The following is a 27,408-nucleotide window of genomic DNA, read 5'->3' as shown; positions in this document are numbered from 1 at the left end:
TCACAGAATTTGTGGAATGACCACGTGCCCTAAGCTAATGTGTCCAGTGGCAGGGCATTCCTTGGAGTTTGCGTATGCCATGTACTTATACATCTGTAATCCGTTATCTCTCTAAATAGGATTTATCTGGATATCCTTGCCTTTGATGGTAGGACTACCTTTGTACACACTCCCTTCCTGTTCATATATTTTCTTTGGGAACCCGGTTACAAAGCAAGGCGTCATCATCTTAGCTATACCAATGTCCTCTGTCAAACTGTGATTACCCATCAACCAGTCTTTCTTGTACAAATATGTTCTTGATGTGTAATATTATTTGGTCCCATATTAATTAATCCAAACCATCCTCCATCCCAAATTGACATGAATTACAAACATTGTTCAGAGCCACTAGACATTCGTCAGTTCTTTCCTGTCTCTAGAATAGAAACTGTGGTGGTTGATAGTAAAATTAGTTTTTTTGAGTTATTGTTTTTGCCATCCTTACATTAGATAATCATTGGGGCCTTCATCAACCTTATTTGCATTTAGGTGGGATACTTCTTTGAAGACGTTGGCCCTATGACTTCAAAGAATCATTAAGCCATGTTGATCTATCCTGTACAAATTGAATTCTCACTCTGCTTGTTCCAATGATTGCTGGTGTGCCACATTTTGCTAAGAATCATTGTAGAGGCATAACAGTGATGCTCTGTATAATAGATATGTGACCTGTAAAAAAAGAATTGGACACAAACATGCACGCTGTAATGAATCCTTGGATGTCGTCCCTTCTCCCATGATCGAGAACCCCTCTCATGTAGCCAGGGCGGTGTGACCACAGTCCAATAATCCCCCTGGGGTGGTACAACATGAAAGGGTCACATGGGGAGGGAGCACCCTCATGGGATGGGGTATGACATCATAAGAGAGACACAGTACACTTCCGCCACAATCCCAGCTCCCTCAGCCTCTTACTCTTTCTATGGTGCAAGATGCCTCAGTATTCCTATGTATGCAAACAAGGTCGAAGTTGGTCCTCCTTTTAATTATACTGAGACGCAGAAGAGCAGTCATGGCATACTGAAAAATAGTACTGCAATGAAGAAGGTGCGGAGAGTGCAAAAGAACACCATGCAGTGAGCAGACCAGCAAAATCAATTTGGTCTAACCAGACGAACAAATAAAAAGCAAGGATGGACTCCAAACGATGACCAGTTCTCCCTGCAGGAGCCACGAGGAAGAGGACAATGTTTGCTGCACCTGGGAAGTAAGCTGAAACTCCCAGGGCATGGTCGAGAGCTCCGGAGGCAGTCCGGAAATACTGGCTGGCATGGCAGGCTGGCTCATGAAGACGGAAGGCATTCCCAAGGTGTCAGAAGTGTGACAACCTCTTGAAAGAAGACCTGTGCTGTGGAGTCTTTAAGAACAAGCAGACCTTCGCAAGCAATACAAGACCAAAAGCTGATGGAGAAAGCTGGAAGAATGCAAACACTCTTGTGAGCCAAACACACAGGTACACAAAGGGGCAGGGAACTGCTACAAAGCAGAATAAGTTGTGGCAAGAAGGAAGCCGAAAAGAATACCCTGTACCTAGAGTCTGGAACCCTGATAAGCAGAAGAAGCTGTGGCAAGAGCGAAGGGGGAAATAATACCCCATACCTTTGGTCTGGGACCCTGATAAGCAGAAGAAGTTGTAAGCACGAAGGGGGAAAGAATACCCCGTACCTACGGTCTGGGACCCTGATGAGTGAAAGAAGTTATGGGAAGCCAAAAGGGGAGGGGATTACCCCAAAGCCAGGGTCTCTGCCCCTTATAAGGAGAAGAGGTGGTGGCAAGCAAGGTAGTGGAAGGACAACTTCAAACTGAGAGTCTAGGACCCTGAAAGTGATGGCAAAGAAGCTGTTACACCTTTGGTCATTAATAGTAGTGCTTGGGAAAAGCTTAAGCCATGCCTGCCCAGAAGGACAGAAGGGAATACCACAGTTTCTCATCTTCATAGTCTCCGTAGCTGGGAGAGTGGTGAACCAGGTTGGCTGTGCAATAGGTAGTACTTGGCAGGAGCGTAAACCAAGTCTACCTGAGAAGAGGATTGTGTTTGTTACACGGGTCTGGGCCTCCTATCCATGAAAGAACAGTTGTAACTATTCTTCTTAGTCACAGTAACTGAGAGAAGTGTGAACCGGTTGGCTGTGTAAAAGTAAGAAAACCTGGGAAGGGAGACATCCCCTAGGATTGTGAACATTGTAACGAAGTCAAGAGAAGGCACACATTCTCTTGACCCCTGTGGAACCTTTTTTTTTGCACCATTTGGAACTTTGTGTTTGTAACTTTTGAAAAGAACTGTGAATGCTCTGCTACGAAGACACTCCTTTGCACTTTATGGTTAAGTTGGTAGTGTGAGGGCTAGAGTTAGGGTTTTGACACACTGGTGGACAATTCTTTTTTTTTGACATCCCAACAGACCCATTTACGATTTATGTTGTGGGAGGGAAACCCCTCGTAGTGTTAGGGCTAGTAAGGGATTTCCCCAAACCTATTTATACTTGAATAAATGTCTGTAGCAACAAAAATGTCACGTGTGTGTCGATCTTTCACCACAGCACACACTCTCAAACTGTCATGCACACACACTCTCATGCATACTCTCTCTTCTAAACACTAATGGTAAACAAAACAACTCATAAGGTATAAACAACAAGGGTGGAACACAAACGACGAAAAGAAAGGTCTTGTCCTCAGAACTATTGTTTTAAAGAGAACCACAGCTCTAATATAAACCAGCACGCTTGTCGTGTCTCCTATTTCTGTTCAGGGGGCTGCTGTACATATATCTCAAGGTGTTCTGATCAGCTTGCTCCAACACAGTGGCCATGGTGACACTTGTCCATTGGAAATATTTGAGTTCTCTAAAGTGACACACATCATCCCTGTATCGAGTATGTGCCACGTAAAGTATGTGCCATGTAAAGCATTTCATTTTGTATCAGAACTGATTATATTAACGGGCTACATTGTCAGCAAGGATGCAATGTACACCCCATTCAGATTAAAACATGCCATCATTGACCTGCACTCACAGGCAAAGATAAGCAGGTGTCCGCAAGCATGATGCTTGACCACAAGAAGCACCGCTCGAAACAAGCCTCCACCGAGAATGGTCAAACTGACCAGCAGAGCATGAAGGAACAAATCATGGTCAAAATGGATCACAGCGGATTGGGCAACAAGGGAGGCACATGCAAACCACAAGTGCTCTGAACAGCTATACCAAGACACCCATACAAACAGGTCTATGCAGGGCATGGCAAATGGGGGAACCACAGTGAGTGAAACCTGACGGGAAAAAATGCAGTATTGCACCCACAGAGCCAACAGCACACTGTGCAAATCTTCTGCAGGCCATGAAGTGACAGTCAAAACAGACCCCTGTTAAAGGTTCTCCTCATGACCCTAATGTACCAAAGTCATCCACATAGAGATTGTGCTAACATGATTTGTCCCAAGATGGTTCACTGCAGATGTTCTGCTCCAGCTGTTTGGTCCCTCCCCCGTCTACCATTTTTCAAATGATTTATCAAGTTCTTTTTCCACACATATGCTTTTCCCCCTACACTGGTTGTCTGTTTATGGCCTGCGGGCAGTCTAAGTAGGAACATAAAGCATTGGAAGATTGCCAAGCAGCCAATGGTGTAATGAAATCTGCAGCTGTCTTGTTCGAATTGGGGTCTTAGTGACAGTGATTTTTCTTCCCCCAGGGCTTTGAAGTTCTGTGGAGCCGGGGGTCCTGCACACGTGAAGCTAGTGGTAGAGTGGGAGACAAAGACCAAAGAACGGTGAGTCTGCAGATGACTGGAATGACCTTAAACTGCTTATCTCACTTACATAAATGCACATTTTTAGGTACCTCACACCCTTTACTCTTAAAACTAATAATTCAATCAAAATGTGTTGCTTTCCTTTACCCCAAAAAATGTGTCCCTGCATCATCATCGTGGACAATTTAACAAATGTGTTGTGGTTGATAGGCATCCTTTACCAAATATGCCTGAGATGATGTCAATGATAGGAAGAGGAAAGGTGTTTACAAAACTAGATCTAGTTTCAACGTGCCATCAGATTGAGTTGGAACCACAGGAATGAAAACTGACAGCATGTCTGGCACATGAAGGAATATTTGAGTTTCATAGAATGCCGTTTGGTTTGGTTTCTGCATTGTCTGTATTACAGTTAGTTATGTATACATTGTTTGATGGAATACAAGCATTTACTGTTTCCATGATGACATTTTCATTTCTGGAGAGACGTTGAAGGAGCACGAGAAGATACTTGGAATGATACTAGACATATTGGAAGAGAGACGAATGACGCTTAAGGAATCTGTTAAATAATTGGGACATGAGATTGCGATGGATGTGGTAAAACCCAAGAAAGATATGGTTGATAATATTCACAAGGTGGAGGTCCCACAAGCAAAGGAGGAATTGCGGTCATTTTTAGGAATGATAGTTTTAGCAGAAATGTGGGAAAAATGTTGCAGATAAAGTTGGCCAAATGAAAAAGTTGTTAAAGGTGTGGCATTTCAATGGAACAACAAATGTGAAAATGAATTTAGAAAAATTAAGAGGGAGATAGATATTGAGGAAAGTGTTGGAACAGTTTGATACGAGTAGGAAGTCTATGATCATGGTGGGTATTGGTGATGTGTTGACGCGAATTATTAAAGATGCTGAAGAGAAATTGATTGCTCATGCTTGAAGGGTTATCCATGGCCCAAAAAAGTGATATTCTGTATTGGAGAAGGAAGCTCTAGTGTGCCATTGGGCCGTAGAGAAGTTTCAAAATTGTGTATGGGGTACAGAATTTGTTTTAAGGACGGATCATAGACCTTTAAAGGCAATATTTGAATCGAAAGGTTAAGACAATGTCTCAAGGCGAGTAGCTAGTTGGGTGGCAAGGATGCAGAGTCATGCGTTTGAAGTGAAAGTGATTTCTGGTCGGAAAAATATTTTGGCTGTCCATTTATCGTGGGTAGGTGGAAAGGAAGAAGAGTGGAAAGAGGAGATAAATGAGCAGGTACTTGATGCATGATGGTGTTATTGATATGGTTGTTTGGGATCTGGTCATTACAGAGGATAATGTCATGTTATGTGCGGTCCGAGGTTTGGAATCTGGGTGGGCACAGAAATGGAGATAGAGGGGGAGGAGATAGTGTCCTGGGAGTTAAAAGGAGAGCCAAGTCTTTAGGTTACTAGTGCCTAAAGCATTAAGGAAAAGCCTGGAGGATATTGCCCAGTGGGGCATATAGGGATTACAAGGACTAAGGCAGTGCTGCAAGGAGATTATTGGTGGCCTGGTTTTGATAGGGAGATGAGAAAAAAGGTTGGACATTTGTATGGAGTGTGAAAGGGCAGGTAAGAATGTGAAGGCCGTTGCCCAACCTTTGATCAAGGTCTAGGTGCCAAAAGGTGTATGGGACAAGATAGGTTTTTGGATGTGGTTGGTCCAGTGGGTGTTGGATGTTGTCCCAGGAAGTTTATTGTATTGGTGTTGTATTTGTTATAAAGGTGAGATGACTTTAAAATTGTAAGAGAAGCGAGTGTGTAAAATGTGATTGGGTTTTTGGAAGACATTTTTGAAAGGGAAGGATACCCGGGGAGCATTCTCATCGATAATGGTAGTCCATTTGTGGGAAAGATAATGAGACTATTGCAGAAAGTGTGATATTGTGCACAAGAAGACAGCTTTATACCATCCTGAATGTAATGGTGCTGTGGAAATGGTAAACTGGTGCAATATGGAGGCAATAGGATTGGCTAGTGTATGTGGTATAAGTATGAAAGATGCAGTGAAGGAGCAGATGTGTTTTCTCTGTATGTCACCACATGCAACAACTGGAGTGGGTCCGTTTGAGATGAGGGGGAGGAAGGGTAATACAAGAATGTATCCCCGGTGGCTAGAAAGGTCAATAGCATTGCATGTGGATGTTAAAAGATGTGAGGCGGGGAGTGAACCGGAGAAAATTGGTGCTGCTGAGGCGAGAGTGCTGCTGAGACGAGACAATGAAAAGAAAAAAGGTACAAAGTTACCAAAATAAGTGTTTGGGATTGGTTAAGGATAAAGAAAGGGGCAGTGAGGATAAAAAGGGGATCCTTTGTATGGTGAACCTGTGCAGGTGGATAAAGAAATGAGGGGTGCAGTGAGAATACGAGGTGGTCAAGCATCGAATTTAGGAAGGGTGGCAAAAGTGATAGGTTGTAGCGCCAGGTTGCCTTTTGGTGTTCGTTGTGCTGTACCTTTTTGTATGAAATGGTAACATAACATAACCTAACAGGAGCAGGGTGGTGTGAGAAAAGACCAGGGTGTCTGAAATAAGCACAAAGAAATCATAATTCTTTTTTAAGTACTGGGGATATGAGCCCTTAGAAGAACCTCAGAGGAAGCCAGATAGATAAGGTTTTGGCCTTTACACTCTCACCTAAGCTGTCTATAGATAGTTGGACAGATCGCTAGTTGGGGTACCTGGGATTTAGGGTTGCTTGGGCTATGGAGGTAAAGCCCATACATGGGTCAAATGGGGAAAACACAGCCTCTAGTACCTCTTCCGCTGCGCAGGCTCTGCAATTGAGAGTTTGACAGAAAAGGAAGTTTGCAGGTGAAATCTGTCTCCACGCTCCAGTTTCCATTCTATTCTGCCACTTTCTCGTGATTTGCCAGCCTCGTGCCTCTTCTCTGCTACTGCTACTACAGCCAGCCTTCCAATCCTGCCTTTTTCCTGGGGGCTTTTATGCCTCCCAGCTTGTGTAATAGACTTAAGGTGTGAGCCATTGACTTCAATTACCAGACTCCTGCAATGGGTACAAGACTTAATTGCCTGACTACTACATCAGAATGTCTCTTTAGCACTCCTCTTTGTCTCAGTCCCTCTAGGATTCTGGGACTTGTAGTTTGTTCTACAAAAGTTAGTTTTTTCCACTTCTATAGTCTGACAAAGAGCCATTAAAAGGGAGGGATTGTGGGGAGAGTTGAACAGAGGGTTATCCCAGTCTTCCTGTTCTATCCCACGCAGTACACTACCCCAGTTTTGGGATCAGTTAGCAGCTGCCTGGCTGCACGAGAAGGTTCTCGGACCAAGATTCTGGGGAGAAACATAGCTAATTCTTCCCAGGTTCTTCCACCAACTCCTCAGCACTCCACTGTCCATCATCCACCTAGTTTCTGTTTACCACCACACCTCCTGACCTCATTTCTGAAACCCACAATCTACCTTCCGTTCCCTATCCTTTTAGACAGTGGTCTTGCTGGTTCTGTCTCTACCTCCCCTTTCCAATGGCGGCAGAACTTGCCTGACTCTAGGAACCAATATGTACCTGTCTTTTTCTGAGGGGCTGGGTTACACATGAGTCTTTAAAAACCCATCTGAACCATCCCCATTTTCCAGAAAGGTTTTTCTGCAGTCTCTGATGGTGTGGGAGCAGCCTTAGGCTCAGGCTGCCTGTTCCCCCTGTGGAAGTGCAGGCCAGAAGCAGAAGGCAAGCCGAGGTTCTCGGGAGAAAAGGAAACCCTACATTAAGTGGTGGACCAATGAAACCCGTGCTGGAGAAGGGCGTGGGTCCCAGCAAGCGCCAGAAGTAGTAGAAGTAGAGGAAGGTCGGGGAAGCAGTGCAAACCACAGGACCAGTGTCAGTGATGCCAGTGAGTGAAGCACAGCATTCAGGTGCACCGCACAAGCCTTGCCAGTAAATGCAACTTGCTCCAAATTGGCACGTGTTCGAGTTAATGCGAGGAATTGCCATCAATGGAAAGTTAGCACTCGTGTGTAACGAAGATCAATATTCGTGTGAGAAGCTAAAGCACTTGAAACCATTGTTGGTGTATTTAAGACTGTTTCCCTTATAACAAAGCGATTGCGTGTCTCTAAGGAAGCTGCGAGAATGCTTCCTAAACATAACCGAATACCGAACCTTGTTTGTATATGAGTTACAAGTAGCAGAGTGAAAATTAGAACGAAAAGGGGATTGCTTGTGCCTGATTACAATTCCAGAAAGAAGCCTGAACTTCATTCTTGACCAGTATTTGGAAACACAAGGTTTTATTCCACTTTAAACCTTAGAAACTGTGTGAAAGAGAGGTTGCCTGTAGCTTATTGGGTTTTCACCTCGAAGGCTGAACTCTATACTATATGCAAAATTGACACTTATCTATTTCAAGAAATAAAGAATATAAAATCCTTTAATGGAAGAACAAGCATTACCCTAGTCAGTAGACTCCCTGTTTAGAGGGAAACCCGTATTGCCAAGTGTAAAAGAACCAACTATCTCGTGAAGTTAACAGACAAGTGGAAAAAGCATGCAGCACCTGATTGTTGCCTGAAGCTGAGAGAGTGGAGCATAACCTTCTGGTTAATAACTCGATCTGATAACTGGCATAAAGGTGGGAACAAAACTGGGAAGGGAGCCAAATGCTTGTGAAAAACACCCCCTGTGGTGCAGCAGACTGCTAAAGCTTGAAGGGAAAGAGTCTTGGGTGCAGAAACAGGTTATTCTTGTGGTAGTTAGATTGAAGAGGCAAAGAGGCTGCCCCTTTTAAGAAAGCCATTAAAAGGAAGACGGCCTTGCCTACCTGAAGAGATTGAATGTTTGGTTAAAATCGACCTAATAATTCTGAATTACTGAAGTAGTAGGAGTTACACATGAACTGTGGTGGTATTAAGTGTCAGCAGATGCCACATTGAAGTGGATGAAGCAGTAACATACTGTGGGACAAAGGTGACTGTTCTCATAGTACCAACAGTGGAAGTGTAGTTGTTGAAACTAGAAGCAGCAGCACAGAGAAAATATTCTGACAAATATAACAATTGTAAAGTTGTAACAGAAGAAGTTGTAAAGAAGTGTATATTATTGACATTTGGGGAATATCACACTTTCTTTGGAACTGTGGCAATTTTTCCAGAAGCAGAGACAATTAATAATCATAACCTGGATTACCATTGGTGCTATTTTCTTTCTGAAAGTTGGAAGGGGATCTTTTCACCCAGGAACAAGGAATTGTTACCAGTGGATTTTTGTTTGTTGAATAGTTGTTTTGACTTCGAACTTTCAAGAACTTGTTGGAAACCATTTCTTTTCTTTTGTTGAACATTTTGAAGTGCCTTTGAAGCCTGAGGGAGGGACCTTTCCCGGGAGAGGAGAAAGCCATTCTGATACTGTGTTTATATTGGTTATTATATTGTTTTTCTATTTAAGCTCTGTTGTATATTGGTTGTTTAGTGTGAGGGCCAGTTTACCCATGCTGGAGAATGTTCCCTTAGCCTTTACACTAGGTAGGGAATTCCTCAGTAGAGTAGGGCAAGCAAGGTACTTTCTCAATACATTTTCTTTAATAAAATGGAATTTCTTGTGAAATCTACAAGCAGTTGTTCTCCTCACATTACTGACCCCTCAAACATTGAAGCAGATTGCAGGTGAGGTATTTGTGAAGGGGAGTGAGTGTTTGTGAGGGGACAGTGAGGGAAGAGTTGGAGACAGATGTAAGGGACCAAGGGCAGTAGTTTGAGTGAGAAGGAGTGGGTGTTTGGTGAGATGAGCGGTGCAGCGAGAGGTTAGTCGAGGTTTGCAGTGAGAGATTAATCGAGGGTTGCAGTGAGAGACTAATCGAGGGTTGCAGTGAGAGGTTAGTTGAGGGTTACAGTGAGAGGTGAGTCGAGGGTTGCAGTGAGAGGTGAGTCGAGTGGAGTAGTGAAAGGTAAGGAGAATGGTAGGAGAGAGAGGGTGTGGAACATTGGAGGGAAGGTTATGAGTAGTCGAGAAGGGGGAGAGAGAGCAAAAGGGAGGAGAGGGACATTGGGGTAGCACAGGAGAAGGAAGAGGGATTAGGAAGATTAGGACGACCAAGGGAAAGAAGAGTGAGACAGAGAGAAGCGGGTAAGTGTGAGAAAGGACTAGGGTGTTGAAATTGGCACAGACAATCCATAATTCTATTTAAACACTGTGGATCGAAACTCTTAGAAGAACCTCTGAGAAAACCAGATAGATAAACCTTAGATAGTAGGCTTTACTGATCACTAGTTGGGGAAACCAGGATTTAGGCTGGTTTAGGGAGGTAAAGCTGACAGAAGATTAGAGAGGGATGCTCTATAGTGTCCAAATCCCCTGCCTTTCCAAACCGGTGAAATAGATTAAACAATTTGCACATGAACAACCTGCTCTTTTTAAGACCAAATAATATGCATATAACGTGTTAAGAATAAAAACAGTTGACCAATCTCCCAGGTTGTGTGAATTATTAGGGCCATCTGTGACTTCTATAGAAGCTGGAAAATGTGAGCCATGAATGTAAAGGAGTTACAGTCCAGTAGAGGAAGTGTGGCTTTGTGCAGAAGGTGTGGTCTAGTGGAGGAAGACTGGCAGTGGCAGAGATAGATTCTAGCGTTGAACATGGGGTTTAATTATGTAACCTGATCGAGTAGGGCAAGTGTGAACAATGGGAGATAGTGTGATCTAGCAAAGGACATTTGATTTACGAGAGGGGGCATACACTAGGGGAGGAGGAGAACTTTATAAGACGGTATGGTCTAACTGAGGTTGTATAACATAAGAGGTAATGGCCTCATAAGTATGGCGGTCTGGTATTAAGGGTGCCGGTAGCAAGGTACGGGCACCCTTTCTGGACCGACATACCACAGCAATGCCGGTACTAGCCATGAATCCCCCAGTAGGCCTGACCTGCCAGGTTTTCAGGCCCCTACCAGCATGGTCATCACTGAAGCACTGGCACTGTTGGCAACGGTGCCAGTGCTTCAGTGTTCCCAGTCCTGTGAGTCCTATGGGACCAAAAGAAATGGGGATTTACCATTTTCCCAGTCTGCCGTAATATCCCGGTGGCACCGGGAAGTCAAGGGGCAGAAACTGTTACAGGCTGCTGGTAACCTGCCGCCTACCGGCAGGTTTTCCAGCAGCCCCGTAATGAGGCCCAATGTGTAGACTAAGAGAGACTATGCTGTTTTGGAGAGTTTTTTTTAGTCCAGAGGAGTTGACATGTGTGGGGGAGGGGATGTGAACTTGGAGAAAATACATAGTTTAAGGTCATTCTAAGAGAGTTCCATTAGGAGAGGAAGCTTGGTCCAGAACGTGTGGTCACCATGTTTATAACACTGCAGGATTGACAAACCTAGTCTGCATTGACCAGGAAGTTTGAAAATGTCCAATGAGTTTGATGTCTGTGACGTTCTGAGACTTTTTCCATTGCATAGATTGTTTGGAAATATCCAAGAGGAGGTGGTGCAGGATGCTGAGAGTGTGCGGACGCAACAAGCAGCCCATCAGCAGCTGCAGCACAGCTGCACGCTGGACGAATGCTTCCAGCTCTACACCAAGGAGGAGCAGGTACTGGATCAGTGTTGCGATTGCAGAGTAGTGACCACGGGCAGAAGATGTTTGTTTTTGTAAGATTTGATGCAGCACATTTACCAAAAGAGAAGTGACGGAGAAAGGTTCCAAAGGCAAAAATACCCAGTGACATAGACTGGGACACCTGAAATATCTTGGGGGTTTTTGGGGGTCACAGTTGTAGGTTCGAGAGGACACAGTGTACCAACTATTTTCTGTATTTGCCAAGGTATGTTGAAAGTACACGTTCATACATCCATCCACACTTGAAGATGTGTTCCTTCCTCCATTGGTCTAGGCCAATTTATTTGTGTCTGCGGTGTCCATCCTCTGGGATAGATGTAATGTGAAGCATGTCTCTCTATATCTGACCACTGTACCTGCTGCTGGGTAATACTGTTTTCTTTCTCCATTTATAAACAGTTAACATGCAGGAAAATATTGAATAGTTTGTTGCTACATTTTTATATTGCATTCCCTTTCCCCATCACAGACATGATCAGAAACCCAAGGACAGACCTGTGTTTTAGGGGAGGTCTGAGTAGATCCCAGTCACCCTCACAGGGAAGTCATGCTTTCTTGAGGAGTCTGCAAGAATGCACCACAGAAGTCGGTCCAGCATATGGATTCTTTCAAAAGGGAGTGTATAGGTAGCTTTGAGAAAGTCATGCACCCCCACCCACATTTCTACAATGGCGATTTCTATTAATGAACAGTTTCCCCGAACAGATGTGCGTGAACTTTAATATCTTGCCCTCACTGAAGCTGAAATGAAAAATTATAGGAGAAGTGTTTCATCATGTTTTGAACATTTGTCGATTTTGGGGATTCGTTGGTTATGGCTTGGTTACATTCCTAATCTTTTCTTCTCTGTCGACCCTATAGAACCCCAATTCTTGATTTAAATACCCTGGCAGTGCTTCAGTGGGGTGGCAGGGCTAAAACACAATGGAGTCTGGCTTGAAGATATGTCATAAGAACTACTACGTACAAACTTGGTCTACCATCATGAGAGGATCTACACAGTCAGTGTTGGTTAAGATGTAAACAGAAACCCAAATGGCAGCTTCATAAATCTTGGCAAGACATCCATTCTAGTTAATAGAGCAGACGCTATGTGTTTCCTTGAACAAAGCGAAAAATGGCCTCGGACATGGGCTACTTTTATCCAGAAAGCCTGGGTCCCACGACTGACTCATAATGTCGGAATGGCTAACAAAGAGGGAGGTTTCAAAACTGTACATTTAAAGTTCGATAGGTATTGGGTCAAAGGGGAATTTTCGGAACTGAAACTATAGCAACATCCAGTACTGGAAAGGACGGCACTGATATATTGATGGACACCTGTGCATTTAGTTTAGAGACACCGAACGGACCCTTTATCAAGTATTTCCCTTCATGAATGACTGCTGATGTGGCAGTATTGAAGCTTAAACCTAGACCTACAAAGCAAGAAACCTAAAGAGCTGTTCAAATGCTTATTCATGTATTTATTTTCCGTTCTTGTTATGTGCTACATGACGCTAGTAGCCGCAGAGCATGTGATGATGATGAGTAGATGAGTAGAACAGCATGGTGGGAAGGGGGGACGGGTAGAAGATATATTTGAAAAGTGTAGATTTGGAGGTTCTTCCAAAACCTGAGGCGTTTGGGTTTGAGAAAAATAAAAAAATAGGAGAGAGCTCCACAAATTAGCATACAGATTAGAGAAGGCTTTGAGGCACTCCCTGGGTCCATGGGCTTAGACCATGCAATGCTCTGGACCACATGCATCAGCCTTGAACTGGATCCTATGTAAGATGGGTAACCAATGGAGGGCCAATAAGAAAGGTGAAACGTGCTCTCTGCCCAAGATAAATCAGTCTGGTTCCAGTCTTTTGGACCCATTGGAGGCAATGAATTTCGTCAGATATGACGATGCATATAGAGACTATTGCTGAGAAGAGATTGTAATTGTTTATGTATAGAGCGCTTATACACAGTTGAAGTGCTTCAAGGCGGGACGGGAACAGGGGAATACAAAGTCATTCTTAGGAATTGACATTTCCTAATTATCTTGCAAAAATGACTAACAAACTGGGCCTGATGGCCTTACAACAAGTGCAGGTGTAAGACAAAAAGGGAGGAGGTGAAGAGAGGGAGAAGAACATATAGTCTGTAAGCTACCGTACTCCGCCAAAAACGCTTCAAATAGTGCAAGCGCATGACCGATGGTAAGGTGCTTGGTGGGGTGCGGGGACGAGAAGGGCATACAGAAACGAAAAACCACTTTACTAAGCCTGGCGGACCAGGCCCAGTACATTCTAGGTAATGTAAGGGCCAGACATGGAATGAAGGAAGGGGGGGTAAACAGGTGTGCCCACTCCAAAGTCCTGGGTTAAGTGCCGAGAGGTTTCCATTCTCAAGGTTTGAGTAAAGAAGTGCAGAAGTAGTGGGTGGAGTTCAGAGCCCTGGGTGCAAGATCGAGGACTGGCGGTGGAGCCTGAGACCTTTGTGGCTCTGGAGGTGTAGCAGGCGACCAGTCAGCAATCGGAGCTGAGTTAGGGAGAGGGAGGAGGGCAGTAGGCAAGAGTAGAGAGGTAGTTAACAGGGGAGAGGGAGAGAGAAGGAGTAAGTGAAGAGGACGGCCTTGAGGACTTTCCAGAACGTAAGTTGAGCAGGCCCAAGACGGAAAGAGGCAGAGAGGCTGTTCCAGAGGGAAGCACTTGCAGAGGAAAGAGATCTACCCCTGAATCTCTGTTTTAAAAACCGGCTCACCCGGAGAGAGTTGGAGGCAGACGATCTGAGGGCTCTATAAGGAGAAGAGTATGGCACTTACTGCAGTACCTCTGTCATACAAGGACGGAAAGGGGAATATTCATCTCATTATGTTTACATTGAAAGATGCAGGATCTGGTGACAGAGCTTACTTGTGCAGTGAGGGAGAGGTCTTGGTCAATGATAAAACCCAGGTCTATGGTGGATTTGACTTTGGAGGGGCAGCTTCCGGGAAAGGCCCTCCCCTAACATACATGAGTCTTCATGAAGGGCAGAATACATTTTTTGAGGGGTTCAGTTTCAACACATTCACGCTCTAATATACATGTTCACAGATGGATGGTAGATGAGAAAAGAGGAGGAAGCAGGGAATCTATTTCCTCTTCATTGTGTCAACAGTGTGCATGTGAATCTGAAACCATACGTAATGGATGACGTTAGGAAGGGCGCAGAGGTAGAGACAGAAAATGTGAGAGCTAGGGCGAAGCCCTGAGTGATGCCACAAAATAAGGGTCATGGTCTCAGAAAAGGGGAGAGAGCAGTACCCTCTGGGATATATCATTGGTGAAAGAATGGACTCCTGTAGGCCTGCTATAGATTCCAAATGGTCCAGAAGAATCTAGTGCTAGACAGTGTCAAAGACCGACGATATATATATATATATATATAAGCAACCAGAACACTGGCATCAGCTGCCATTTGGAGCTAGTCTAATGGTCAGATACCTTCAATGCCTATTCTGGGTTGGATCCTCCCCTTGATGGAAGTCAAGGCACACATTGTTTTTAATGTGAAGTTGTAGATGTTTACAGGCATCACATTCAAGGAGCTTCGGAAGAAGAAGAATATGCAGTTGGGGATTTCAGAGTAGTCTGGAATGGGTTCTTTTTAGTAGGGGGACAGGAACTTCTTCCTTCAGGTGGGAAGGGGCCACGCTCGAGTGGTGGAGCGTTTTGAAGATTCTCTCTGGAGAAGGATCAAAATGCAGTCATAGGGCTTACATTTGGTAAAACGAGTTTCAAAGTCGTTGGAGAGAGAGGAGAAGCAGAAAATGCTGGTTAAGCCGGGGTTGGTGGCCATGGATGAGTTCTGAATGCTGAAGTAATTTGGTGACACTGAAGAAGCAAGGAGTGTTGAAATATTCTGCTGATGGTCGTGGTTTGGAGAAATGTGGCAGGTCATCACAGAAATTGTGTCAGCATGGGTGGTCCAAGTGTCTGGGTATTTCAAAAAGTTGGAAAGGATCTTCAAGAACTCGATATTCTGTAGAAAAATATGATTTTCTTGCTTTGTATAAAGATCTGGAGGTGGGACAAGTATGTGCTTTTCTTGTTGGGATGGATTTGAGGGCTTGTTATTTCATTTTGAAGTCTTGGGGTCCAGAATAAAATATTAGCTGCTAGGTGTTTGGCTTGGTCAAATGGGCCTGGATGAGACGACATTGTCAATATCAGAAGTCAGCCAGGCGTAGATGGAGTCTAATGGATGTGGCTGGTGGGGGTTGACAGTTGCAGGAGATGTTTTATAGGAGAAAGCTTGTGTGATTATTAAAATGTACAATTTGATTGGAGGGGATAAAACTGGGGGTTTACATGTGGCTACATGGCAAGAAATGTATTTTTTTGTTCAAAGTTATCATACTAGGTGACTAATGCCAGTTATCTTCCATGGCAGTCTAATTGCCATGGAAGATAAGGTGGCTTAAGGAATGGGACAGGCAGGGAGAAAAGGATGTTAATAGTAAGACATTCCTAGAGAGTAAAGCATCGGCTCATGGGCTGCAGGAGTTTCAGGCTCATCCCACCAGACCAAACAAATACGTTAGTATTAATTATGGCTCTATCAAATTCAACAGTGACATTTATCAGGCCATTGGAAAAGGCAGGTAGGTGCTTGGAGGGCAGTAGATTAACAGGATATTCCAGCAATAATTTTTACTGGTCCACCATTTTGCTCCAAGGTATTCACAAGAATATTTGTTTTTGAGTTTCGCCATTTTTAGGAGTAAAACTGTGTATGATTGTGACATAGCAGGACTATGATAGTTTCTGGACAGGTGTTCTGTTTGTGCCCAGGAAAACCCTTTTGTCTCTAGCTAGAGAAATGCCCACACTGTATACTCATTTAATACTTTTCAGATCAGTCATGAGGGCCAAACCGAGGTATGAACATCTTGCTCCCTTTTCTCTTTGCAGTGTAAGGAATCGGGCGTAAGACTCGTACACAAGGGCATTGTGTTGCTTGCTATAGACTTTTATTAAGACAAAAATGGGTTGGAAAAAGTCCTATCTCACCCCATCTTTATGAAGGGTTTATATTCTGGTATAGCCCTATTCATTTATCCATGTATGAAAGATGTATAGTCTTGTTTAAAGACTTTTAGTTTTTTTTTTTAGCTATTTGTACATATTATTTTTTACGTGTATGTGAATGTATTTAAATGCAATTTGTAAAAGTTGATTGAATCAGCTAAAACAATAAAGAAAAGGAGGGATTTACTTGCCTCAACGAAATGAAGGAATTCAATTGTCAGAATGTCCAAAAGTAAGAGTTCTCTGTCCTGTGTCGGAAATCCTAATGTGACCCTTACATTTTAAAGTTATTATAACGTGAAAATTGGGTATAGTCTCTCAAGTGAGCAACTGTGGTTCTCTCCACTGTTTCAACGCAAAGTTCCAAAGTGCAGAGGTGTAATATTTTGTCTTCTTTATTAGTGCATATAGTTGAAAAACACATTTGTACACTACTAGTCTTAAAAAGTTGTTAAAGTACAATTTTAAAAAACCCAAAGGGAAAACATTATTAATAAAGAAACCAATTTACAGTGTAATCAATGACACATAAAAACTGGGTACAACTATTATTTTAAAGGAACCTTGGAGGTCACTCATACATAGTTCAACAACCCAGGTCAAGTTATTATATTCTCAACAAATCACTTTTTTAATTCAGCAGGCAAGAGACAACAGACCCCTTTTTACCTCCAATATAGGGTTTACCCTAAACCAAAGATAATAAGCAGCAGAGACTACCACATACGACTCAGCCGCAAAGAGTAGACTCCAGAATTGATCACTCTCATTGAGTCTAAACTTGGTGTACGATTTATAGTAAGAGACTTTCAAAATGGAGCAAGAAGTTAACATATGTCTTGCAGTTTCTATCCGGCCGCCACATAGCCAACAAAGGTGTTTTTCAAATGGGATGCCCAGCAAGGCACCCAGGACTCCAAGAACTGGCAGATTATCCAGGCGCATCAGTAAGACAAACCGTATCAATGGCAGGAAGCGCCACTTTATTAGATACTGCCTCAGATCTAGAGAAAATAAAACCTGGTGATTAAACTGCGTGTATTTATGCCTTCCTTCCAGGTGAGCAAAAGTCATTACCCTGTTATAATTTCTACTCACAGCATCAATGTTTCCCAAGAAGACAGGGACCTCTTGTTCACAGGAGAATGTCAAAGCTCTAGATTGGCAATGTGCAAGCACCATAATCTCCAGTTCTTTAAACCAGACACTATGAGAATGTCGTTCAGCATGAGCCACACTCAAATGTAATGAAGAGGTACGTCTTCCCCTGCCGTATTTTATACATACTCATAACTTACAAACAGCGACATTCCAGCTAGATATGAGCGACCGAAGGCCTAGTTCCAGTCTTATCGCCTCGACTGGTACCGAACCAGGTTGACCCAACAGTGATCTCACGATTGTACCCTCCAGTTTTGGTACCCAATTGATTGCCAAGTGTAACAAGAAACAAGTTATCAAAGTTCCATAATCCTCAGGAGGGATCCTCCCTTTCCTCAGGTTTTTCAGCACAAACCCATTTTGTAGTCTCAGGTCCAGGGGGTGCACTTCTCTTTCCATGGATTTCTCACATTCAAAGTGCACTCTGTTGCTCATTTCCTTCACAGTTTAAACACCATTAAACTTCAGGGGTGTTGCTTTCTTCCCCTAGAGCTTCCAAATTCACAAGAGGTTACGTCCCTCTTCTTATTTCTCACAGTTTGCTTGGGTGTGGCTTCCAGAGTCGCAATCATTCTGCCTGGTATACTCTACTGGCAGGACTTTCACTGTATTCCAACAAAAAGGTTTCATAAAGTTCAGGGGGGCTTCCCTTCCCCTGAATTACACTTGTATTGTCTTTCACTTTAAAGGGATATGGCTCTTCCCTTATTTTCTTATACGCATACACTGCCTGGCATACTCTCCTGCCAGGACTTATACTTGATTCCAACAAAAAGGTTTTATAAAATGCAGTGGACTTCCCTTCCCCTGAATTGTACTTTAATATCTTCAAATTTAAAGGGGCATAGCTCTTACCTTATTTTCTCATGTAGATACACCACCTGGTTTACTCCACTGCGAGGACCTTTCAAAATGTCTTTCGCAATAGAGGCGGGTCTCAGACTCGCACACTTTACTAGGTATCAGCCTTCTCCATGCTTCTTTCGTGAATTGGGTCAGTGACCCTCCAGTTTGCCGTTTGCAACTTTCTCTTGTTATCGTAGGGCTTTCCGCCCTCTTCAACAGACTCTTTAGCTTTCCCCACAGTACGCAGCACTTGCCTTTAAGCTCCCTGGTGTCCCACCTTTCGCCTTTTGGGCTCAATGGTTTGTTTTGGCTGACCTGGTGTTTCTCTCATCACCCCACAGTTGGTGTGGCTTGCCAGCAGCTCATAATAACGTTTGTTGTGCCCCTTCTCTGCTCCTCACCCGTTATCTGGCATCTCCCCACAACCTTGCGCTGTCCTCAACCTTACTATGGCCGACCTCTGGCTTCTCAGCTTTCTCTGGACAACATTTCCAGCAGCCTTCCAGCATCAGGCAGCACTCTGCTTGCTTTCCAGCTACCAACCGGCTTATCCTGCAGCAAAGCTCTCTCTGAGCCGTCTCTCTCTTTCTCCCGCAGAGCTGTCTGGTATTTAAATGTCCCGCTAATATGCAGCTTTCACCAACAACTAGAATGCAGTGTGGCCTTTCTGGCTCTAGTAGTCTTCTCCACTCCGATCCTGTTCCTCGTCTCACTCTTATTGCTTAGCCAGGATTGTACGTGGCTCTTCCTCATCTCAGTATTTACACTGAAGGGGATGTTGTTCAAGTCAACCCTACTCTTCAACACATCCTTTCCCTTGCCTATGACAAAAGAGAGGTTAGAATTATCTAACCAATCCAATTTAAGCTGATTATCAACATTACAAAACAAAGACGGGAAGAACGACCATAGCAGCAGAATACATTTTTACCAATAGGTCATTGGAGACTTGGGGAATTCTAGGATTGTGGTTACCCCTACGGGAAATGCGGAATACCATGAGTCCCTCCTATTCCTGTTAGGGTCGTCTCCCCCATGTGGAACTCCCACAGAAAGCATCCCCCAGGGTCAGGATCAGGTCGCTTCTACCTTTCCCCGGCCACATGGGGTGAGACTTCCCCCTGGTCAGGAGTGATGACATCACTGGATTCATCACAGCACTCATGTGCCAACTTGCATTCTCAAGCGGGGTTTCTGGGTTCGATCATATAGAATCCCAGTGCAAATCTAGGTCTAGAGGGGGATTAGATGCAACATGAAACTGTTTGCAAGTGTGAAGAAAAGTTTGGTTGTGTGTGACCACAGATATATTTCTGGTTATATAAAACAGTGTGCAAACATGCGGGTTCGTGCACATCTGTCCCCATTGCGCTTTATGGTGTGGTTGTGGTCAGGCAGAACCTCAATGCTCTCGTTTTGACCCAGGGATCCCCCAATGTGTCCATGTATTGTTTACATTTGGTGTGTGGAGAAAACCACAGTATTGGATATTGAATCCCCTCTGAGGGAGATCATAGGATGGATGCTGACAGGTAAAGCAGGGGCACCGTCACCTCTCTTGAACAGTGTTTCTGTCCCATGGATGATGATGATCTCTAAACATGGGCCGTCCAGTCAAGTTAGGGGCATAAGGCTTCTCCATATGTCCACCTTCTTAATTGCACTCCTATACGATCTTCTGTATATGGAACAGGGACTCCATAGTTAGTCGGCTCTGTGGCATGACGTGGGCTTACTTTGTAGACAGTACACTACTTCTCCTCAAGTTCAACAAAGTCCTGCTTTAATGCATAATTCGGGGGAGGGGGAAGTCTGAAAGTAATGCATACTTCCCCTTTGGTTGTTCGCCCCCTCTAGTGACAATGGAAGCATAAGAAACCATTATGTTTAGAGATCCAGGACGCATCTTTTAGATATTTGAAGACTGACTCGGGGGAAAATGTACTGCACCTTATCATATGAGCTCATGTAAATTAAGGAGCTTCGTTTTTACATAGAACATGTTGTGTTAGTGCATTTCTTATTTCTTTACAGGCTAAACACAATATGTATCTACAGATCTAAAATGCACATTATTTTTCAGCTTTGTGACTAGGGCTATGTGACAGTACACTGATTCACCACTGGACTATGACGTTGGGTTTCTCACCATTCAGTCCAGCGTGTTTTGCTCTCTATTGCGTCCAAAGTTCCCTCTTGAAATGTCGATGGGAAAGTCTTTATTTAGACAAACACTAGAACTTTGCTCCCCTTTCAACTTCATTACACATTCCAAAAGTAATCTGTGTAGTATATCTTCAGGGCTATTCCATCTGCGCATTTCAGTGGTAAATGATTTGGGTCCCATGATGACTGTCAGCGAGGCATGGCTTTCATGCATGTCCTAGGCACAGTGAACCAACTCATGCCCACCTTCATGCCCATGCCCAGCAATTACTGTGCCCAGAGCGTAGTGACCTCCATTACAACTTCTACTTCAAGGCACCCTGAAACAAGAGAAGAGAAACTATCCAGGCCATGCAACCAATGCCTACTTAGTCTCTCTGGTATACTTCTTTACCACAGGGTACACATTTCCTAAACACCATATCTCATTAACATCAATGTACTAATTAACATACACAATCAAATACATATCGCGGTATATAACTTGCTTATTTCCATCCTAAAAACACCATAGGTCGTTTCCTTATAGCCACCATTGAAGATAATGACAGCCTTTACAGTTAAACTATGTTAGCAGGTAGCATCCACTTCACTACAGCTTGTTACCCAATGATCATGCTCTTGCCTTCTTCTGGTCCAATCATCAAACTGACATGTTTCAGCCCTACGCTGGCATTGATGGGACTTCTTCATAAGCAGGGCAGTTGCTAGGCCTGGTAAAGACCCGGGCCTAAGCTGATGTCAGAACTGTTGGGACTGGGGTGTAGCTAGTCTTTTGGCTGTAGCTCCTGAGATTCTATCCGGGGCTACAACCAAAAGATCAGGGGCTTTAGTCCCCTTAGCCCCCCCCCTAGCAACGCCCCTGTTCATAAGGTAGGCGGGAGTGCATGAAACCTGACAAACGTATAAGAATCAATTAATTAGCACACATTGGTGATATATTTAATAAAGCCATCCTACCCGTGTTCTACCTATTCAGACTTTGATTTTACGTTGCCTGGTGCGTCTGGCCGTCCCCACTTACAACTTCAATGCGTAAATCAAAAGTGGGGCTTCTCATCCACGTGTGTCCACTGTTTATCATAAGCAAATGCAATCTTAATGTGGTTACTTATCAGAAGCCTGTAAATGATGCTGTGTTCTTATAAAATGACCTCTGTTGTAAATGTATTCTCATACAGCCATTACTGCATGCGTCACCTGACTAATGACTCCCTTCTTTATGCGTGTCACACATCCAGATATTCTACCATTTCATCCTTGTAATGTTTTGATAGATGGTTCTAAACAAATCAAGATATAGATTGGTTGCTCGTTTGAGATAAACTACTGAATTGCTATTTCTAGTCTGAAGGTACTTTCTTTTATGGATCACTAAAGTGGACCTAATGTTGCTTACTTGCTTTTCAGGCCTCTCTCCTGGACGCACTGGCGCTCTATATCTAATTGGTTGTTCGACACATGCATCCGCAGTCATGTTTCAGTATTTTGAATAGTCCACTAAACTTGTCCTAGTCGTGTTGCGCAGCGTGTATGGAGTTTCCCGTCATTCCCCTTCTTATGCTTTGAAGCAAAGCCCATGATCATACCCATCATCTTTAGAAGATTTGTCTGAAGTGTGTAAATCCATTTTTTACACTTATTTTCCTTATTTCCATGAACAAATTGCAGTACTCAAGATCAACATCATTTTTCAATCATGCGCAGTGCCTTGCAATCGATCCATCGTATTCATGACTTCTTTTCTCAAGGCACCGTTTATACATGTGTATTTTGAGGGATCCCCATAATGTTTTCAGGCTCTTATGTTTTTTCCATTCTATTGCCTCATTTAGCCTCTTCCCATAACCATTTATTACTAAAATTAAGCTAATTTGCATTTCACCAAGTATCACTTCTTCTGGCCTACCATCTCCTAGCTATATCTGTTTTACCACAGTGTAATTTCTTCCTCTGTGTGGCATTTCTCTTTAAATTGTGCCACCAAAGGCCCTCCTGTTATATTGTTATATATGCATCTCATGTTCTATTATGAGTTTGTACTTTTTCTTTTCGTCTTTCCAATATACAGAAGTTTGCACGAGCACCAAAGCCAAAGATCAGCATTTCATTGTTGCAGTTCGTCGACTAATTGTGTTTCCAAGGTCTTGGTAGCAACATCTCTACTTTCATAATGTTTATTTGCATACAGTACATTTATTACACAGACAATGCCCCTCATCACAAGGTTGGTGGAATGGGTTTACCGGCACCGGTAAAGGTGCCGGTGCCGTTAAACCCATTCCGCCCTACCACGAGGTCTCCTCGCGGGACCCGCAATGGGCGCCTGGAAAAACCAGGTGTCCATTCCGGGTCCCGCGAGGACACCAGGGAGCTAACAACTGGCCCGTTATTAACAGGGCCCGTTTTTAGCTCCATCCCCATTCCCATTGAGCCCTATGGGGGCTCGAATGGGAATGGGGATAGACCGAGTCCGGGTTTCTCGGACGGGGAATTACCAGGTCCGCCAAGGTTGTGATGGCCCGGTAAGTCCTCATTTCAGGAACCCGAGCCCGGAATGCAGTAAGGAGGCAACCATGCCGCTAAAAGCAGCATGGTTCCCTCCAACCTCCTGATGAGGGCCAATGTCTTTTTTTCCGGGCAGCCCCAGTCAACCTGTAATAGTATTGTCTCGTTCATGTATCCTCTCTTTCTGTTCTGTCACTTCTCACCACCTTGCTCCTAATCATGGTGCTGAGTTTGTATGCAAATAAAGGAGCTTCCATCTTACCATCCCGGCTATTCATTATTTCTCAATGCCTGCTAATGATGTTTCTAATGTTCATTGACATTGTGCTTTACATACTTACAAATCCTAATCTCTCCTCCTGATTCGTTGTTTTGATCGCTCTTCCTAAATTCTGTCTTTAACTATATCTCACCCTAGCCTGTGATTGTTTCACCAGTTTTCTCAGATATTGTCTTGCCAGTAAGTTCGCTTAATTTCTCAGAACTGATTTCACTCACCCCAATATGGTGCTCAAAGTGGGGACAATTGTTTTTTTGAGTCCTTTGAGGTTGAGTACATTTATATATTTCCAATCCATATAGAGATGATTTACACAAATAGCAAAAATATATAGATTAAAGCATTAATTCACTGAATCCTCATCTTAATTTGACCTCCACTATACAGGCAAGTGAAAATAGTTTTGGGATTTGATGAACTATATGTATGTGGAAACATTAAAAGTAAAATCTTTAAGCACACCTATGGAGAAGAATAATTCAATGGATTTCAATTTGTTTCATCCGTAATCCTGGCAAGAAAACCTCCCATGTGGACAATTCCTCAGGCTACGTAGCAACATCACTAATGTTGCAGAATACAAGTAAGAGTCTGCACCATCTGATATATTCTATGGGGAAAGCAAATGCATTGTTCCATATCTTTATAATTTTTCCATTTAGTCCAATAAAAGGTATCAAAACCTGAATTCCCTGTGATTGTAAGACCATCACAATCCACCATTTTAAACGCTCCAGAGCCATGAGTTGCTCATTTCCCATACTAATAGGTAAACTTTGGAATAAACTCTCTTGCGCTGTGCGAGACATTCAGGATCTACTGGAGTTTCTTGAAAATATCAAAACCATATCCTTCTAATGCACACCACCATTGTCTCTTCAGAGGAGCTTGAATTTGCACTTTGATCCCTACGAGACAGAGCAAGAAACCGGAAATAGACTAGAATAACACAGTGCAGTGTCGAATTACACAAAACAAAGTTACACATCCAATGGACCGAACATCACAAGTCTGCACCGTAATAAAGATTTGTTTGGTATTTGTCACATGATCAGACGAAGAAAAGAGACAGGTGAGCAGAGAAACCCCACCTAAGACCTTTATTACACAGCCCACGGTAGCGGCTGTGTAGTTATGGTTAAGTTGCTGAACTCATAGGAAGAGCACTTTTCCAGTGGCTTATAACTTCGCTCCCCCTGGACGAATCCTCACCAAACTTCGCAAAAAAAGTATATGGGCGGCTCTGAAATGTTTTGGCAAGTTGGGCGAGGTTTCGTGCAGGGGGGGAGTTATAGGGAGGTCCCAATTATTTTTTTCCCCATAGACTGAAAAAACACGGCTACAGGTCAATCGGTTGGATGGATTTTCACCAAATTTGCACCAGGAGCGGGGATTGGGCCAGAAAGTGTGTTTTTGTGTGTTCGGTGGAAATCAGACCCGTAAATTCTTTGCAAAACACTGGAATGTATGTCCCAAGAAATTTGTGATATCTGGGTCCACTCCGCTGACCCATTTCTCTGTTCGCTCCGCAGACAGAAGTGTCATTGGATCGCGGTAGGGCGTGGTGTCGGAGAAGTTTGGACACGGCCGGTGGTTGGCTGTAGGGAAGCATGCTGTGTGTCAACGTTTTTTGGGAAAGCAACCATGGTGTATCGGAGGACAGTGCGGCAGCGGAAGGGTCTGGGAAATGTAGCCTACGCATTGTGTTAGTGGCAATAAGGGAGGTAATGGCTGGGGGAGTGAGAAGTGGTTTATATGTGACATATGTGGGCTAGTATTTTCTGTGGTGATTGGAGGCAGCTGTCGTAAGGGTCCCTTCTTCCGCAACCTGTTTGTGACAAGCTCTTTTCGTGGTGAGAGGTAGCAGGTCATGTGCAGATGGGCAAAGAATTGCACATGACATAGGTTGGGTGGGAGTGCGGGTGGTGGTGCACTGTGGATGGAATGCAGTAGTTGGTCACTTGGTGGCATGCATGGGGGAGTGTAGGTGCAGTGGGTCTGTGGAAGGAATACACTATTCGGTGCATGGCCGAAGCCCGTAGCCTGTAGGGCATGCACTGAGGAGCATAGAGCTGCAACACACACACCTCAGGAAGGCATGTTTGAGTCTGCATCCGGTACAGGGTGGTGCTTTCATAGTGCAGTGTGTGCAGATTGGTTGTAGTAGCATTAGTGCTGCAAACTGAATGTGGGTAGGTTGGCAGTGACGCAGTACTTTCTGAATGGGAGTGGGCATGCCTATAGTATGTGAATGAAAGTGTATAGGGGTGCAGGAGAGAGTGTTTTCTTTCCACATTGTGTTAACTGTTGCAATTTGTAGCTGCATAATTACATGGTGGTGCGCAGGTTGGGTTGGACCTCTGGTGGCAGTGGTGTGAATGTCGATGGTCGTAGTTGGTGAATTGCATGGTGGCATTACGTTGCTGTAGGTGTGTTCAAGGCCTATGCTGTGTGCAGAATTGTTGTGAAAATGTTGTGGTTAGTGACACAATACTTTGTGAATGGCTATGGGTAGAGGTGTTGGAGGATGTGGTATGTTTGTGCATTCTGGTAAGTGTGACCTGTGTTTGTGATTGAGGTTTTATGGTGTGAAGTGCTGCTACCTATGTGTGGCACGTTTGTGCAAAATAGTAGCTGCCCACATGGCGTTATGTTAACTGTTGCAATTTCTTGCTGCGTAGCACCATGGTGGTGTACAGGTTTGGTAGGAGTGTTGGTGGCAGTGGTGTCTATGTGGATTGTCGCAGTTGCTGATATGGAGACATGCATGGTGGCATTACGTTGCCGTGAGTGTGTTCAAGGCCTAGACTATTGGATGCATGGCTGAAGATCGTAGGCCGTAGACCATGCATTCAAGAGCCTAGGCCTTGAGGACACGCACGGCAGTAATGCATTTTTCAATGTGCATGAGTTAGAGGGTGATGACATGCAAGGAATGGGTGTGGAGCACATTTAAGCCGTTATAGGCCACTGTTGCAAACAGATTGTGGGTAGGTTGGCAGTGGCACAATACTTTGTGAATGGTGGTGGGTACGGCCATAGTATGTGATTGAACAGGGATGCAGGCAAGAGTGTCTTTTTTGTACATTATGGTAACTGTTGCAATTGGTTACTGCATACCTCCATGGCGGTGCCCTGTGGTTGGAGATGCGGCAGTGAAAAGTCACGCTGTGTGGGCACTGGATGCAATGCTAACATACTGTCAGTATGTTACAGGGTATGGTTGAAGGGCAGCTTATATGTGCTTGGATAGTGTGCTGTGTGGACAATGCTTGAAGTATGGGCAATGTTCTAAACATGTTGTGTTTACGTTGCCAGTGAAACAATCCTTTCTAAGTGGAAGTGGGTAAGACAATAGTATATGAATGAAAGGGCGTAAGGGTGCCATAGACAGTTGGTTGATTAGGAGTGCTGGTGCCAGTGGTGCATATGTGCACAGTGGTAGTTGGTGATATGCTGACATGTATTGTTGAATTATGGTGGGGGGAATGTGTACAAGGAGCAGACCCCCTGGAGCAATGCGGGTTTGGCAGTGTATTAGGCACAGGGTGGTGATCTTTGGAGAATGCATGTGGAGCATATTGTCAACATGCTACAGCAGCACAAGTGAGTTGCAAAGCGTTTATTGTGCATTCTGTGTTTGTGGTGATAGTTGGAACATGCTACAGTATTTGGTGTGCAGCAGGAGATGTGCAGTGATGAGTTGGTTAGTGTGGCCACAGGGTGCAATGCGTACGTAATGTGAGTATGGAAGTGGGTATGGTTGAAGGGCAGCTTATATGTGGGTGGTTACTCTGCTGTGTGCAGATTTATTGAAGTAGGCCCAATGTTGTGAAGGTGGTGTGCATAGGTTGGCAGTGACACAATAGCATGTGAATGGTAGTGCGTAGGGGTGGTGCAGGCTGCGCTATGTTTGTGTGACACATTTTCGTGAATGGGTGTTTTATGGTTTGGGGGAGGTGGGTAGAACTGCCGCTACATATGTAACATGTGTGCATAATGTTAGGTGCCC

General features: G+C 44.0%; 1 protein-coding gene across 1 annotated transcript in view; it reads left to right on the top strand.

Moving 5' to 3' along the window:
* The window catches only part of USP43 (ubiquitin specific peptidase 43), a 1,531,566-nt gene that overhangs the window by 1,472,335 nt on the left and 31,823 nt on the right, over positions 1-27,408 (top strand). Inside the window, exons 10-11 of the mRNA XM_069654572.1 lie at positions 3,738-3,815; positions 11,231-11,363. Coding sequence (XP_069510673.1) covers positions 3,738-3,815; positions 11,231-11,363 — 211 coding nt within the window. The remainder of the gene's footprint in view (positions 1-3,737; positions 3,816-11,230; positions 11,364-27,408) is intronic.

This window comes from Ambystoma mexicanum, chromosome 3q (genome assembly GCF_040938575.1).
Source record: "Ambystoma mexicanum isolate Mex_15411 chromosome 3q, UKY_AmexF1_1, whole genome shotgun sequence".
NCBI classification, from domain to species: domain Eukaryota; kingdom Metazoa; phylum Chordata; class Amphibia; order Caudata; family Ambystomatidae; genus Ambystoma; species Ambystoma mexicanum.
The sequence above is the reverse complement of the archived record's forward strand: the minus strand, read 5'-3'. Positions and strand labels throughout refer to the sequence as shown.